Source organism: Cervus canadensis, chromosome 10 (assembly GCF_019320065.1).
Source record: "Cervus canadensis isolate Bull #8, Minnesota chromosome 10, ASM1932006v1, whole genome shotgun sequence".
NCBI classification, from domain to species: Eukaryota; Metazoa; Chordata; class Mammalia; order Artiodactyla; family Cervidae; genus Cervus; species Cervus canadensis.
In genome coordinates this window covers 79,692,535-79,706,682 of record NC_057395.1, presented here as the reverse complement: position 1 = coordinate 79,706,682, position 14,148 = coordinate 79,692,535, and the positions used below count along the sequence as shown (strand labels likewise).

The following is a 14,148-nucleotide window of genomic DNA, read 5'->3' as shown; positions in this document are numbered from 1 at the left end:
TGCCTTGTAGAGATAAATTTATCTTGCACAGTATTTTTTCTTGGTGAGGGTAAGAGACTAGGGATCTTGATATCAAACCAGCATCAAGGAGTACAAGTCACGTAGATGAGGGACTTCTCGCCAAAGTTTAGCATCATACTTCATCTTCGATAGCAATATCTCAGAAAATCAAAATGCCTGATTTTTATATCCGTATTATATTTCCAGCTTCAGCTGCCAATTTCAGATTCCATTTGAACGTCTTCTTTCGGGGAAAGCTGGTGACGACGCCAGAGCCACGTGCGCCGTGACTTGCTGCTTGCACCGTTTCTTGCACTTTTGGGGCAGAGGCTATGTGTTTGCTCTACCAAAACGTGGTTGTTTAAATTTGTTTCTTCAGTTCTTCCCTCTCTTTTTCCAATACATGTTGATTAGAATTCCAAAGTCGCTAAGGAAGTACTTCCCAAAGAGCTGCGTGTCCTTCAGTAGAGTGGCTGTGTCAATTAGGGCAGATTCACACGATGGTACATCCCTGTGCAGAAGTAGGAATGAACCACATCAAGTACAAAACTATCATGCCAGAACAGGAGGCCAGACGTCCACATCCGAATCTCCAGGGCCTGTGAATATGTCACTTTGCATGTCAAAAGCAGGTTTTGTGATGTGATTAAATTAAGGATCTTGAGGTGGGGAGCTGAGCCTGGATTATTCAGGTAGACCCAGTATAACCACAGGGTCCTTTTAAGAGGGGTATTACCAAAAAAAGAAAAGGGGGGGGGTATTACCAAATTGGTTGTAGGCAAAGAGATGTATAGTCATCATTTTGCGGACAAAGGTCGGTCTAGTCAAAGCTATAGTTTTTCCAGTAGTCATGTATGGATGTGAGAGTTGGACTATAAAGAAAGCTGAGTGCCAAAGAATGGATGCTTTTGAACTGTGGTGTTGGAGAAGACTCTTGAGAGTCCCTGGGACTGCAAGGAGATCCAACCAGCCCATCCTAAAGGAGATCAGTCCTGGGTGTTCATTGGAAGGACTGATGCTGAAGCTGACACTCCAGTACTTTGGCCACCTGATGCGAAGAGCTGACTCATTTGAAAAGACCCTGATGCTGGGAGGGATTGAAGGCAAAAGGAGAAGGGGACGACAGAGGATGAGATGTTTGGATGCCATCACCGACTCGATGGACGTGAATTGGAGCAAACTCTGGAAGATGCTGAGGGACAGAGGAGCCTGGTGTGCTGCGGTTCTTGGGGTTAAAAAGTCAGACACGACTTGGCAGCTGCACAGCAGAATCCCCACTTAGGTCCTAGCCAGACGGAGGCCCTCTTCCTCAGTGGGGAAGGTCCTTGTTTCATTCAGATTCACACAATCAGAAAAGAAACTGATGCTGAGCCTAAAACAGCGCAAGTTTTACCCCATGGCCAGAGAATGGAAAAGCAGGGACTTATTTCAAAAATCAACTTCTCAACCTGACTTGGATTGGGACACCATGTATATATGGAAGGTCAAGGCAAAAGGGAGGGAGCTGAGTGAAGAGAGGGGGGAATATTCATGACTCACCCGAGAACAGGGGTGTGACACGCCCAGGACTGGGGCTGCAGGCCTTTTCAGGCCTTGTAGACAGTCTTTCAGCTGTTGCCAGGCAACCGTCCACTGTCAGGGCGCTGGTGGTTGTGATGTAAGATACCTGTGTTGTTTTAAGGCACAAAAACTGGTGGTAGTTTGTTACCGCAGCAACGAGAAACTAATAGGAGCACACGGAGGCTCCCGGGCCGCCGGCCGGCTCTGTCACGCTTCGCGCTAAGCCGCTTCAGTCGCGTCTGACTCTGTGTGACCCCGTGGACCACAGCTGCCAGGCTCCTCTGCGCCTGGGATGCTCCAGCCAAGGATACTGGAGTGGGCTGCTGTGCCCTCCTCCAGGGCATCTTCCCGACCCAGGGATCGAACCTGCGTCTCTCACGTCTCCTGCATTTGCAGGCCGGTCCTTTATCACCAGTGCCTCCTGGGAAGCCCGGCTCTGTCACTGCAGCTGTGTAACCTTGTCAAGGAACGTGTACCCTCAGAGACTCTCCTGGAAAATGGGAATGATGATAACATGACCTCTATAGAGTGGCTGGCACAAGACAGGGAAAAACCACAGCCAGAGTCCACAGTCATGAGTGTCCTTGCTCACTGGCCTCTCCCCTGCTGTATCGCCTGACCAAACTTTTCATCTGCGTATTTACACCTAAAACCTCACCAGTTTTAGGGAAATAGAAGTACCTCATTTACCTCCTTCTTTGATTTCTTTCTATCACATTTATCACAACAGTTCACCCTTTTAAGAAAGCTGTTCTCACTCCTAACGAATGGCAGAGACTAAGGCATGATTTATCTGTCATAAACCGTCATTTATCACAAATAGAAGACCGTCTCTGTTTCACCTGGATAAGAAGTTTCTAAAAACATTAGTCTTTCATTTTTGTTTGTAGTCAGTTTTATCCTAAAAAGAAAAATTGCCTAATTTTGCTTTTTTAAAAAGAAGTAAATGGAATACTTTCTGGATTGAAAATCCTGATTTGCGTAAATGATCTGCCTACCAATGCTGTGCCATAAGGAGGGAGAAGAGGAGCCAGTCAGGATGGCTGGGCAAAGTGTGCTGGGAGACCCAACGCCAAAACTCGGACACCTGGTGGAGGGACAGACCTGGGACCAGCATCTCTGGTTGGGAAGGGAGCAAACAGGTGTGACTTGGCACTCATGGCCTTCCCCCGACTGGCTGGCTTTTCAAATCCATTTCCCCCACTTGGATACAAGTTCCTGAGAACAGGACATTGCATTTGTTGTTGCAGTGACCCTAGAGTTTGGCCCAGGCTCTGAGAGGCACAGAAAGCTTGCAGACGCTGACAGATTAATGAACCGCGACACAGCAGGCCCGCCAGGAGACGAGCAGGAGAAGCAGCTGAAGGGCGAGTCCTCGCTCCTCGTGGATCCTCTGCAGGCGCTAGAGCCCTGAGCAGACAGCACGTCTCGTTGTGAAAAGGAGGCTGGGGGTCCCTAGTGCGGTGCGGCAGCTCACCAGCTTTATCAGACACCAGGCACGTGTGCTAAATGTGCACGGCGGCTCCAGGCTGCCCCCACCCACACGTCCCGTCCTGGGGCCATGCGACCCAGAAGCAGGAAAGGCCACCGCGCGCCGCTGGCTTTTCTCCCTTTATTGGGAATGAAAGGAGGGTCCTCGCCCGAAGCCCATGCCCCAAGCAGGCGTCCACTTAAACCTCACCGGCCAGCAGGACGGCACGAGACCATGCTAGTTGCGGGGGTTCTGGGAGGTCGGGGCCACTCTGGGCGAAGAGGAGGAGGCGCGGGCTGGCCCCTGGCCCGGCCTGGTGTCTGCCAGCGCTGACTCCCAAGGACGCAACTGAACCACAGAGATTGCAGGCATTTACCTGGGCTCCAGCGCATTTCCTGGGCGCCCGCCCTCTCTGCCCTTCCACTATCTCTCTGGATACATCTCCCTCAGCAGACAGTCTCCTTACCCTCAGCTCTGCCCCCCGCAGCCCCGCTGGACACGCCACCCAGACAGACCCTGCGGCATCAGGCCGCTGCTTCAAGCGGTTACAGACAGTTCTGCAAACGGCCCGCCAGATGCCCCACCTCCGCGCCCCTCCTTGCAGCAGGCACATTCTCTGAGAAATCTCATACTTCTCAGCCTCTTAGCGCTTCTTCTCATCAGAAGTTCTCCTGGAGAATTTCTGTTTGGTAGATGTATCCCATCCGTTTCTTCTCATTGGCTTGAAAGTCACCTGCCTTGACTGTGAATTCTCTGTTCAAGTTCGGTGTTTACCGCCCACCCCAGAGCTGGTGTTCCTTCCTACAGGGTCTGCATTTTCAAAATTGAGATATAACTCACATACCAGATAATTCACCCTTTTCACGTGTATTATACGACGTGGTTTTTTCTACTGTATCCATGAGGTAGTACAGCCGTCTCCACTGTCTGACTCCACGTTTCATCACAGAAATTCCATCAAACAAGGAAATGCCTCGAGCAGTAAATCCCTAGCTCTCCTCCCCCACCCCGGCAACCACGAATGCACTTCCTGCCTCAGGATTTGCCTACCCCTGACGGTTTAGATACAGAGAACCACACCATAGGTGGCATTTTGTATTCGGATCCTTTCACTGATCGTAACATTTTCCAGGTTCACCTGGGTTGTAGTGTCTTTCTGATCACGGGTACCTTGGTGGGTGTGGGGTGGTTTTGATTGCCTTTCCCTGATGACTGAGGGTATTGAGCATCTTCTGTGTGCTCATTGATCATTTGCATCTCCCACTCTGGAGAATATGTCTCCTTTTTTAAAGAATTTATCTATTTATTTGGCTGCGTTGGATCTTAACTGTGGCACAAGGGACCTTTGTTGCGTCACGTGGGACCTTGCCAAGCAGCCCACGGATCCTCTAGTTGGGGCGCTGGGGCTCCATGGCTCCGCGGTATGTGGGATCTTAGTTCCCCAACCAGGGATCGGACCCACGGCCTCTGCCTTGCCAGGTGGATTCTTCACCACTGGGCCACCGGAGAAGTCCCTGTAAAGTCTTCCTGATTTGGCTCTTTTCCCCATCCTTTTCCTCTGGGCCGCTTGTCTCATATTACTTTCTGGCTAGCTATTCTCAGTGTCCCAACTAGTAATTGCCTCTGTCTAGCAGTGTTCTGTGTGGGCTGAATTCAACCTGCTCCCACCTCCCATCTCCAGAGTTTAGCGTTCGTGTCCTGATAGCTGAGAGCATTAAGACAGTGCTGTATGATTTTCCCTGGTAAGCTTTGGTTTTTCTTCAATTTTACCATTTAAAAGGCGTTTAATATGGTATACATGATCAGCGTTCCTGCTGTTTTTCTTCCCTGCCACCCTTGGGGGTGAGAGACATGTATCATATTGCTGTCAAAAATGTGAATCTCTGGAGCCTCTTTTCGGGAATTAATCTGGCAGTGTCTATTTTTAAAAATTAAATGCATGTTAATTCGAGTGCAGTGATTCTACATCTGTAACTCTATTCTATACAGATAAAGCACTAGCTTAGGACTTTTGATCATAGAAGTTTTCCCCAGCATTGTTTGTAATGAACATGGAAAAAAAGTTATTTGGAAACTATCAAAATGTTCACTGATCAGCCAATGACATAAACGTCCTTTGGTATATTCATATTAAGGAACATTTTGCAGCTATTTTGAAAAGATAAGGTAGATTTGGGATATATTGACTGAGGAAGGGGAGAACTGAGGTTATCTCAGTCCATTTGGGCTGCTTAGACTTGGAGGCTTAAAAAATAACCGTTTACTTCTCATGGTCCTAGAGGCTGAGAAGTCCCAGCTCACGGTGCCAGCAGATTCCCTGCCTGGGGAGGGCAAGGTCCTGGGTCACAGTCACCTCTTCACTGTATCCTCACACGGTGGAGGCGGGGAGAGAGCTCTTCGGGACCTCCTTTACAAGGGCACTAATTCCACTGATGCGGGCTCCATCCTCATAACCTAATCGCCTCCCCAAAGCTCCACCTCCTAATACCATCACAGTGGAAGTTAGGATTTCAGCATATGAACTTTGTGGGACACAAACATTCAATCCATAACAATGATACATAAAAGCAATCAAAAATCATATCTAATATAATTCTGTATTTATAAAAACCAACAAGGACAAATACAGCCTCCAAATACTTGTATCTGGAATGCTTGTATGTATTTGTCTGAGCGTGAACAAAGTCTGATAAGCTACACCAGGCTGCAAAGATTCGTTATACTGCAATGAAGGTGAGGGACAGAGACAGGGAAAGGGAAGCATTGAGAAATTAATCACATGGGAGGTAAGCACATGTTAAATGTGTGTTACTAGCAAATTGAGAAAAAAATAAAACATCTGTCTTTGAGTGACAGTATTTGCTCATGTTGGAGCAAAGACTGGTTTTGCTTTTAGGTAATCTTTGCATGTTCCAGACTTTTATAAGCGTATGACTGACAGGAGCTGCATGCAAGTGGGGGAGGGGGCTTCCCTGGCGGCACGTGGTGACGAATCCGCCTGCCGGTGCAGGAGACAGGAGTTTGGTCCGTGATCCAGGAATATCCCACATGCCTCGGGACAACGAAGCCTGTGCACCGCAACTGCTGAGCCTGGGCTCTGGGGCCTGGGCTCTGCAACAAGAGAAGCTCGTGGGCTGCAACTAGGGAGTCGTCCCCGCTCAGCACAACTGCAGAGAAGCCTGCAGAGCAACGGAGACCCAACACAGCCAGAAATAAATAAAAATAAACAAAAGAAGAGAGGGAGGGAAAATGCTGAGAGTCTCTGGTGCAGTCTGGCCCCCACAGTCACTAACAGTGATGGCTGACTTCAGAGGATGCTTTCAAGAGAGCGTGTAGGGTAAGTCACCTTTTGCCCACATAATGTTTGAGTCCAGCATTTTCAGCACCAAATGTTCAGACATGTCGTATCCAACTGACAGTTGAGAATTCTCCCCGCCTGCCCCCCAAACCCATTCCTTTCTTTTACTTTTGCTAGACTCTCTTGGAGAGGACATCCTGCCCTGTTAATATGGAGATGGAGAGCATGAAATCTGATCATTCGGTGAAGGTTTCAAATCTAACATCTTCCTTCAAGCCACAAGCAGCTGACCCGTGAATCCTTATTTCAAGATCTTTAAAACAACAAACGCATTTACACAACACATAAAGCCACGGTTGTTTGAAGTGTCATTTGACTCCCGCAGCCTGACCGCAAGGGGGTCATTTTTGCAAAACGGAGGTCTTCACCGTCTGCCCCAGGGCCTGTGGTAATCCTTTGATATTCAACTGGAGTTCTCTTTTGAAGAACTTACTGTGTCATCATCTACATTTCCTTCTCCTTTGTGAGCTATTTTAACTCCCTCGGGTCCTCAGCCGACAGTAACCCTGTGTGTGATCCTTACACTGCCCTGTGAAGTCCGCAATCGTTTGCAGTTTCCCTCTGCGATTAGCATGCGCTGTGTTCCCTCTCGGCTTCTATCCTGACTGGTCACTGTGGAGACGCATATGACGGTGTGTGAGCGGGAGGCCTAAGTGGACACTCCGTTCATGAATAAAATTATGACGACAGTTTCCAGTTTGCTCTTTAACCTTCAGCACTGGAAATGTTTGGATACTGAGTTCTTAAGAGAAAAGAATTCTAGGGACTTCTCTGGTGGCCCAGTGGTGAAGAATTCCGGCTCCCAATGCAGGGGCCCTGGGGTTCAACCCCTGGTCAGGGAACTAGACCCCACATGCCCCAAATAAGACCTGGTGCAGCCAAATTTTTTTTTAAAGTGACTTTATTCTCAGAGCTACAGTTTCTACGCCTGTAAAATGGGAGGGACCATGATACCTGGCATGCGTTTGCTGTAATACAGAAACAAAACATTTCTTGTTACATTCAGCATTCACTTTACCACCTGACATGCAGGAAGCATTCAGTGAATATCAGCTATTGTGTTCACAGTTGTATCAAGTGAAGATTGTAGCTTTGGCTCATGAAAAAAGCAAATAAAAGGTAGCCCTTACTCAGAAATTCTGAATAGCGTCATGTGAACTGTGTATGTGTGTGTGTTTTAAATAGGTAACAGATCGCTGATGAAGCAGTTTGTCTTGACTAAGAATACTTGGGGCTTGGAAAAAGCATCCTTGAACCTTCCACGGCCCAGGTTCTCAGATTTCTGAAGATCAGTGAATTCGTATCATTGCCCTTTAAATTGCATTTACTTGTTTTTGGCAGTGTGGGGTCTTCGCTGCCGTCCAGCTGGGGGCGTGCATTTCTCAGCACAGCGGCTCCTCGTGCTGCGCAGCCGGGGCCGGGGGGGGGCGTTCGGCTCGGGCTTCAGGAGCCGAGGGCCTCGGGCTCTGGACCGCAGTCTCAGCAGTCGTGACGCACTTCGCTGCTGCCGCTCAGCATGTGGGGTCTTCCTGGATCAGGGACCGAACTCAGCTTCCTGCACCGACAGGCGGATTCCTCACCGCTGAGCCAACAGGGAAGCGCATATCGTTACTATTTCAAAGTCTGTCCAGACCCCCCAAGTGTATAGGTTAACTCATTGGAATGACTCCTTTCCTTAGGCTTCTGTTTAGGAAATGCATAGTAATTATACCATATAAATGTAACCAAAAAAATAGTATTTATTAAATATCCACCTATGTTAAGTACCTTGTAGGAAGCATTTTGCTTAGTCCTCCCAATTACCTTTTGAAGAAGACAATTATTTTCCTGTCCATTTTTTTTTTTAAAGAAAATTGAGGAAACATGATATAAAGAAACTTGTCCAGGCCACATATTTCATTTTTAGAGTTAAACCCACGTTCCTCTGATCCACAATCTAAGTACTTTTCAGCGACACCAGGGTGTCATGGGAAGTAAGTTCTCCATCATGTGTTTAGATAAAATGACTTTCTTAAGTAAGACACACACAGACACATACACACACACACACACACACACACTACAAAATGTCTTTTCTGCACTAAGGAGATCAAAATTTTCAACTCTCCTAAATAGTTGGGAGCTTCCATTTGCATTCTTACTTGATTTCTTTTTATTTTCCTTAAACTCTTACACATTTTTTACAGGGGAAGTAAAATCTCTTTGGTATGTCATCTGTCTGCTTTGTGAGAAAACCTTTTATTGAAACCAGATTCCAGATGGACTTCTCCCAAGGTTTTCGTAGGAATGAAAAGCTTAGTTCTGGTCACCCAGAAGGAACTTTTTATCCTTCCCATAATAATGTGAGGAAGGCATGGAGGTTATCCCCATCTTTGCAAGACTATAAAACCTGGAACTCCAGTGGGTTTTCTTCCCAGTCATTCACAAAGACTGTGCATGTGTAAGTTAATGTTTCGTAATATAATTCATTTGCTTTTTATGCTTATCCAAGGTCTCAAGTGACTGTAATATCTTTCCCCACGTGGATTTTTTTCCTTCATTTTTACTGAGAAAGCAAAGTGTTGGTGAGGTTTTTTGTTTGTTTCTATACAGCTCCTTACAAACCACTTTCCTGCATTTCATTTCCTTTCCTCCCCTTCATCCCACATTAAATGCCTCCTGGATATATTTGAAGAGCCTGGAGACAACGTCTCAAGGAGAAGATTGATTGCTGTTAATTAACAAGTGAAACAGGTACTGACTAAGTCGCTGAAATTCTCTCCAAGTCACAGAGTATGTACTTAATTTAAAACTGGAACGAGTGGAAAAACAAAAAAACAAAGATGTACTGGCTGTGGAATGGTAAACCAGCTTCAGGGACAGCTGGATCCAGCTGTCCAAACGCACCCATGAACCTCTTGGGGCTTTCATCTGTGTTGATTCTCAGGCAAGCACTCTCGAATGTGATAGCCAAGGCCACCAGTTCCAGACCTACCCCCTTACTGGCTTGCCTACTCAAGCACAAAGATCACCACTCTGTTCTAGTAGGTTCAGCAAAAATCACAAGATTTATTTTTATTAGTCTAGCTTAGGTCATGTGCCCTCCTGAGAGGTGAGCATTTTAGCAAGAGAAGTAGAAACTCCAAGTGATGGAACTGGATATGTGCTCACCCACGTTTGGGGAGCGGGCAGAGCTCCGTAGTTATGCGTTGTCCTATCTAAGAAGTCCTAAGTCTCACAAGTTATCAAAACACTTAACCCATCCTCTGATACAGTGCTTATGGCTGGCATCTGCTGTAACTCTTGGTGCATTGAAGTTTACTCTAGGTACTTTGTGTAAGGAATGGATCCTTTATCAAAGCAATGCATTGGCACTTTTTTAAAGTCTGTCTATGCGAAGATTTTTTTTCAAACTTTTTTTCAAACTTTTCAACTTTCTCTGACCAAAATGCTCTTACTTATCACTAGCTAAGAGAGCAAGGAAGAGAGGCAGAAAGCTCAAGAGAGCTCAGCTATGATCTTGGCATTTGAAAAGCCCTCCCTTGTTTTGAGTCTTCGGCTCCCCTTTCTCGTGAGCTGGTTCCTTTTCTCCCTGCGTGGGGCGGCCCCACAAGTCATTCACATTCACTCTGACACTTCGACTGCTTGATGTGCGTACTTGGCATCCTGACACGTCCATCCGTCACGTCCTCATTCCCCCGTTCTCCCTCCCTCTTCTCTTCTGAGTATAATATTTACCACAATTAGGAATTCCAGGGCCATAGAGAAATGATAACCATGGGCTAGAAGATACACCCAGTGCTCACGCAGGGTGATTTCCCTGAGGTCTGAGTTTATGATGGGCCCCTGGTGCTTGTCAATGGTCTTCTGTGCCGTCTCTTCTCTGCGCCTCAAAGCTTGACGAGGAGGCCGCCATCGGCCCAGGAGTGCGGGGTGCAGGCTGTCTGTGTCTCTCCGTCTGCGTTACTGTTTGTTCTTGACTTCAGACGCAGTGAGATACTAGAGCTTGGCAAAAATAATTGCTAATGGATGTGTGTATCTCTCACTACTTACGAGCGATCTATGACCTAAAGAAACCTCAGTTCTCTTCTTTTAAGACAATAATTTACTTATTTGGCTGCTCCGGGTCTTAATTGCAATATGTGGGATCTTCAATCTTTGTTGGGGCATTGTGTAGTTATGACGCATGAGAATCCTTTCACTGTGGTGTCTGGTTCCCTGACCAGGGATGGAGCCCGCCCCCCTGCAGTGGGAACATGCAGTCTTAGCCACTGGACCACCGTGGAAGGCCCTAGCGTCTCTTCTTTCCCTTTCTATTTTCCTACAGATATTAAGACGCAGTTGACTCCAAACTACACAGTCACAGTTATCTGTCAATTATTAATCAGCTACTATGGAAAGGCAGGGTTCCTGATTCTTTATATGTTTTATTCTTGAAACATCACAACTCTACCAGGGAGCTTCTGTTTCCCCATTTTACGTATAAAGAAATTCAGAGATTTGCAGTGACTTGCCCAAGGTCACACAGCTTGTGGGTAGAGGATCTTGATCTTTTAGAAGAGATTGATTGATTTTGGCTGCCCTGGGTCTTTGCCACTGCACACTCATGCTTTCTCTGGTTGTGGCGGGCGGGGGCCGCTCCCTTGGAGTGGGGCTCAGACTCGCTGCCGTGGCCCTTCTTGTTGCAGAACACGGGCTCTAGGGCGCACGGGCCTCAGTGGCTGCAGCCTGGGGGTTGCCTTGCGGCCTGTGGGATCTTCCCAGGTCAGGGGTCGAACCTGCATCCCCTGCACTGGTCAACCACTGGACCGCCAGGGCAGCCCGAGAGTCTTGACCTTCACCTGTGATATCCAGTTTGTAGTGTATCTTCCTCCTGAATAGCACACTGCTTTAAAAAAGCGACCCAGAATGTGAGGTGGTTCCATTTGGTCTATGCAGAGTTCAGAGCAGAAGCGGGTGGATTCTGGAAGCAGAGCCCCTCCCCGGAGGAGGCAGAACCCATATCCAGTCTTGTGGCCGGGGTATAGCCCACCTGCTTGTGCAGACGGCTGCACCTCCAGAGGTCAGAACGGAAGCGTCTGAGCAGTCCTTTTTAAAATCTGCTGTGTTCTCGGCAGCCACGCTAACGCGGGTGAGATGCAGAGAGCGTGACCTCTGCAGTCAGACGTCGGCCTGTAAGCAGCCTGCTCGCTGGGCGGCCGGGAGAGGACGCCCAGGTCCTTGGCCGTCACTTTTCTCCCTCAGCAGTAACGATGGTAACTGACGTTGGTGACGTTTATTGAGCACTTGCTATATTCCAGGCACCACTTGACGTGCTTTGAGAATATTAACCCACGGAATTTCCGTAACAAAATGATGGGGGTAGGTTCTACTGTTTTCCTCATTTTACCAGAAAACGGAGGCACGGAAAAGCTCAGTAACTCAGAGTCAAATGGACAGTCCAGCTTTGCGCTTCTCAAATGTGCGTTTGGCAACACCCAGAGACATTTCCGGTGTCCCTACTCGGGGTGCTCTGGGCATCTCGAGGGGTGCTGCGGGGCACGAGGTGGACCCAGCAAAGAGTTCTCCCGACCCAGACAGGAGGCAGAGGCCGCAGATTTTTCTCCTAAGCCTGTGACGGCCGGCCTGCCTCCCAGGTGACATCGTGATGACCTGCCTCTCCCAGGATCCCGTGGAGGTAAAAGCAGACGGTCAGCGTCCCCCACACGGTCCCTGGTGGGTCCTTTCCTCCTGGCTTCCTCCCCTCGCCTGGGTCGGAAGATGCCGGGACGGCTGACCTCTGCCCCGCGGAGGGGCCAGGGCCTGGCGGGGCCCCGGCCTGTCTCCCCGCCTCTGTGTGTGAAAGGCCGGGAGTCTGTCCGCGCCCCTCGCTGTCCTCGCTGGGGTGAATGACCGCTGTTCATGTTTGCTTTCACAGTCGATCTGGGAGCCGGCGTCCGGGAGGATACTGTGGCCGCTTCTTCCCCCGAGACAATGGAGACCGGCGCGGCTGCAGAGGCCAACGGCGAGAGTCTTGGGAAGGAGGCCAAACCCCGGGCACCAGCTGCTAAATCTCGTTTTTTCTTGACACTCTCTCGGCCTGTACCAGGGCGTACCGGAGACCAAGCCACGGATTCATCCAGCGGGTCCGTGCGGCTTGATGTCAGCTCCGATAAAGCTCCGGGAAACAAAGGCCCGAGTGAGCCCATGGCGCTTCCGTTGGCAGCTGCACCCAGGCCCGGCCCGGATAAAACCCCGGGGCAGACCCCGGCCCAGGCGGAGGGCCTCCCTGCCAGCCCTGGGCCGGAGCAGCCTCCGTCTGCGGCCGGGGCAGCAGCCCCCGCCAAGCCCAAGGACGCCGGCTTCTTGGACAAACTCTTCAAGCTGGACAAGGGACGGGACAAAGCCCCCGTGGACCTCCCCCAGGAGGCTGAGAGCACAGAGCGCCCTCGCCCCGCCGCCGAGGTCCCTGGGTTACCCACGCAGGCCGAGGATGGCCCTGCAGAGACGGTGAGACATCCGCCTTGCTCTTGTGCACGCTCGGGGGGTGGGGTGCCGGGGGGCGCTTGCCGGCCGGGATGATCGCGCGCGTCTTGCTCTGCCATCACTGAGGGGTCCTGACAAGGTGACAGGCCGTAGGTCCCTCTCGAACAAGCGGCACATTGTGGCCAGTGCCTGCCCGTGCTTCTGTGGCAGAAACATCTGTTGCAAGAACAATAACAGCTCTGGCATCTGTTTTATGTAACAGAAAAGAAAAGGTGACTAACATGCGGATGGATCCGTCCCTCCATTTATCAAAGGCAGAGCTGGACAGGTTGCATTTATGATCCATGGAGTCTGGAGGAAAGGCATTAGCAGAATAAAGACGGTTCCTAACAGACTGCAATACCCGCCAGTCTCAGTAGCTGGTTTCATATACAGTGTGTTTATGGGCTTTTTTGGGAATGCATTGCATTTCTTACTTTTAATAGCCTGGGCTAATCTTTAACTATCTTCTGCACTAAAGCGTGCGTAAAGGGCTTTTACAACTCTGGGCCAACTCTTTTGTGTACAAATTATTTTCCAACACACTGGGGTAGTCCCTTTGTAAAAACAAGAATTTTTTTTTCTTTTAAGAGGCATCTGAATTAGTCCTTTTCTTTCCTGTGCAAAGAAAGGCAAGTTCTTTTGATCTTAAAAAAAGAACATTTACTTTTAACTTTGAGAGTTTGTTTGTATTGGGGACCCAGAGAAGAACTCTTTGAGTGAAGAAGGAAATAAAAGTAGATACATTGTATTTTAAGACCCTTATTCCTCTAGCTAATGGATTTTTAAACAACAGTATTTTTCAAAATTTGGGAGTCAAGAATCTCTAGTTGAGATTAGAGCCAGGAAAAAATTAGGTGGGCTGATTATTATTACGTGGTTGTCAATATAATTGTCTTAATGACAGCTAGCATCCCTGCCAGGTTGCTAACAGTAACGCTGACTGTCATTTATTTAGCATTTACAATGTGCCAGGCGCTGTCCAGATGTTATTTTTCTTCAGAAAAATAAGTATCGCATTAATCTGACACCACCAGGTGGTGTCAAGAATTATATTGTAAATACTAGACAATAGCTGAAAATCCTGGACAGAGCTGGGGAAAGAAAATAAGGTTCGTATGTTAGGCTCATGCTATCAGCATCCGTGTCCTTTCTGTAAATTTTTATTCCAAGAGCTGCTTTTTCAATTTTCTTCCAAAAGTTAGAAAAATTGCCCTTTAAATGCCCCCTTCCCCAAATGCAACAGTTCAGGAGCCTACTGAATAAACTTTCTGTT

At 48.5% G+C, this 14,148-nt stretch overlaps 1 protein-coding gene across 7 annotated transcripts in view; it reads left to right on the top strand.

The window, feature by feature from the left end:
* The window catches only part of BCAS1 (brain enriched myelin associated protein 1), a 98,563-nt gene that overhangs the window by 19,445 nt on the left and 64,970 nt on the right, over positions 1 to 14,148 (top strand). For all 7 annotated transcript variants that reach the window (XM_043479182.1, XM_043479181.1, XM_043479186.1 and 4 more), the window contains exon 4: positions 12,286 to 12,857. In XM_043479182.1, coding sequence (XP_043335117.1) covers positions 12,286 to 12,857 — 572 coding nt within the window. The remainder of the gene's footprint in view (positions 1 to 12,285; positions 12,858 to 14,148) is intronic.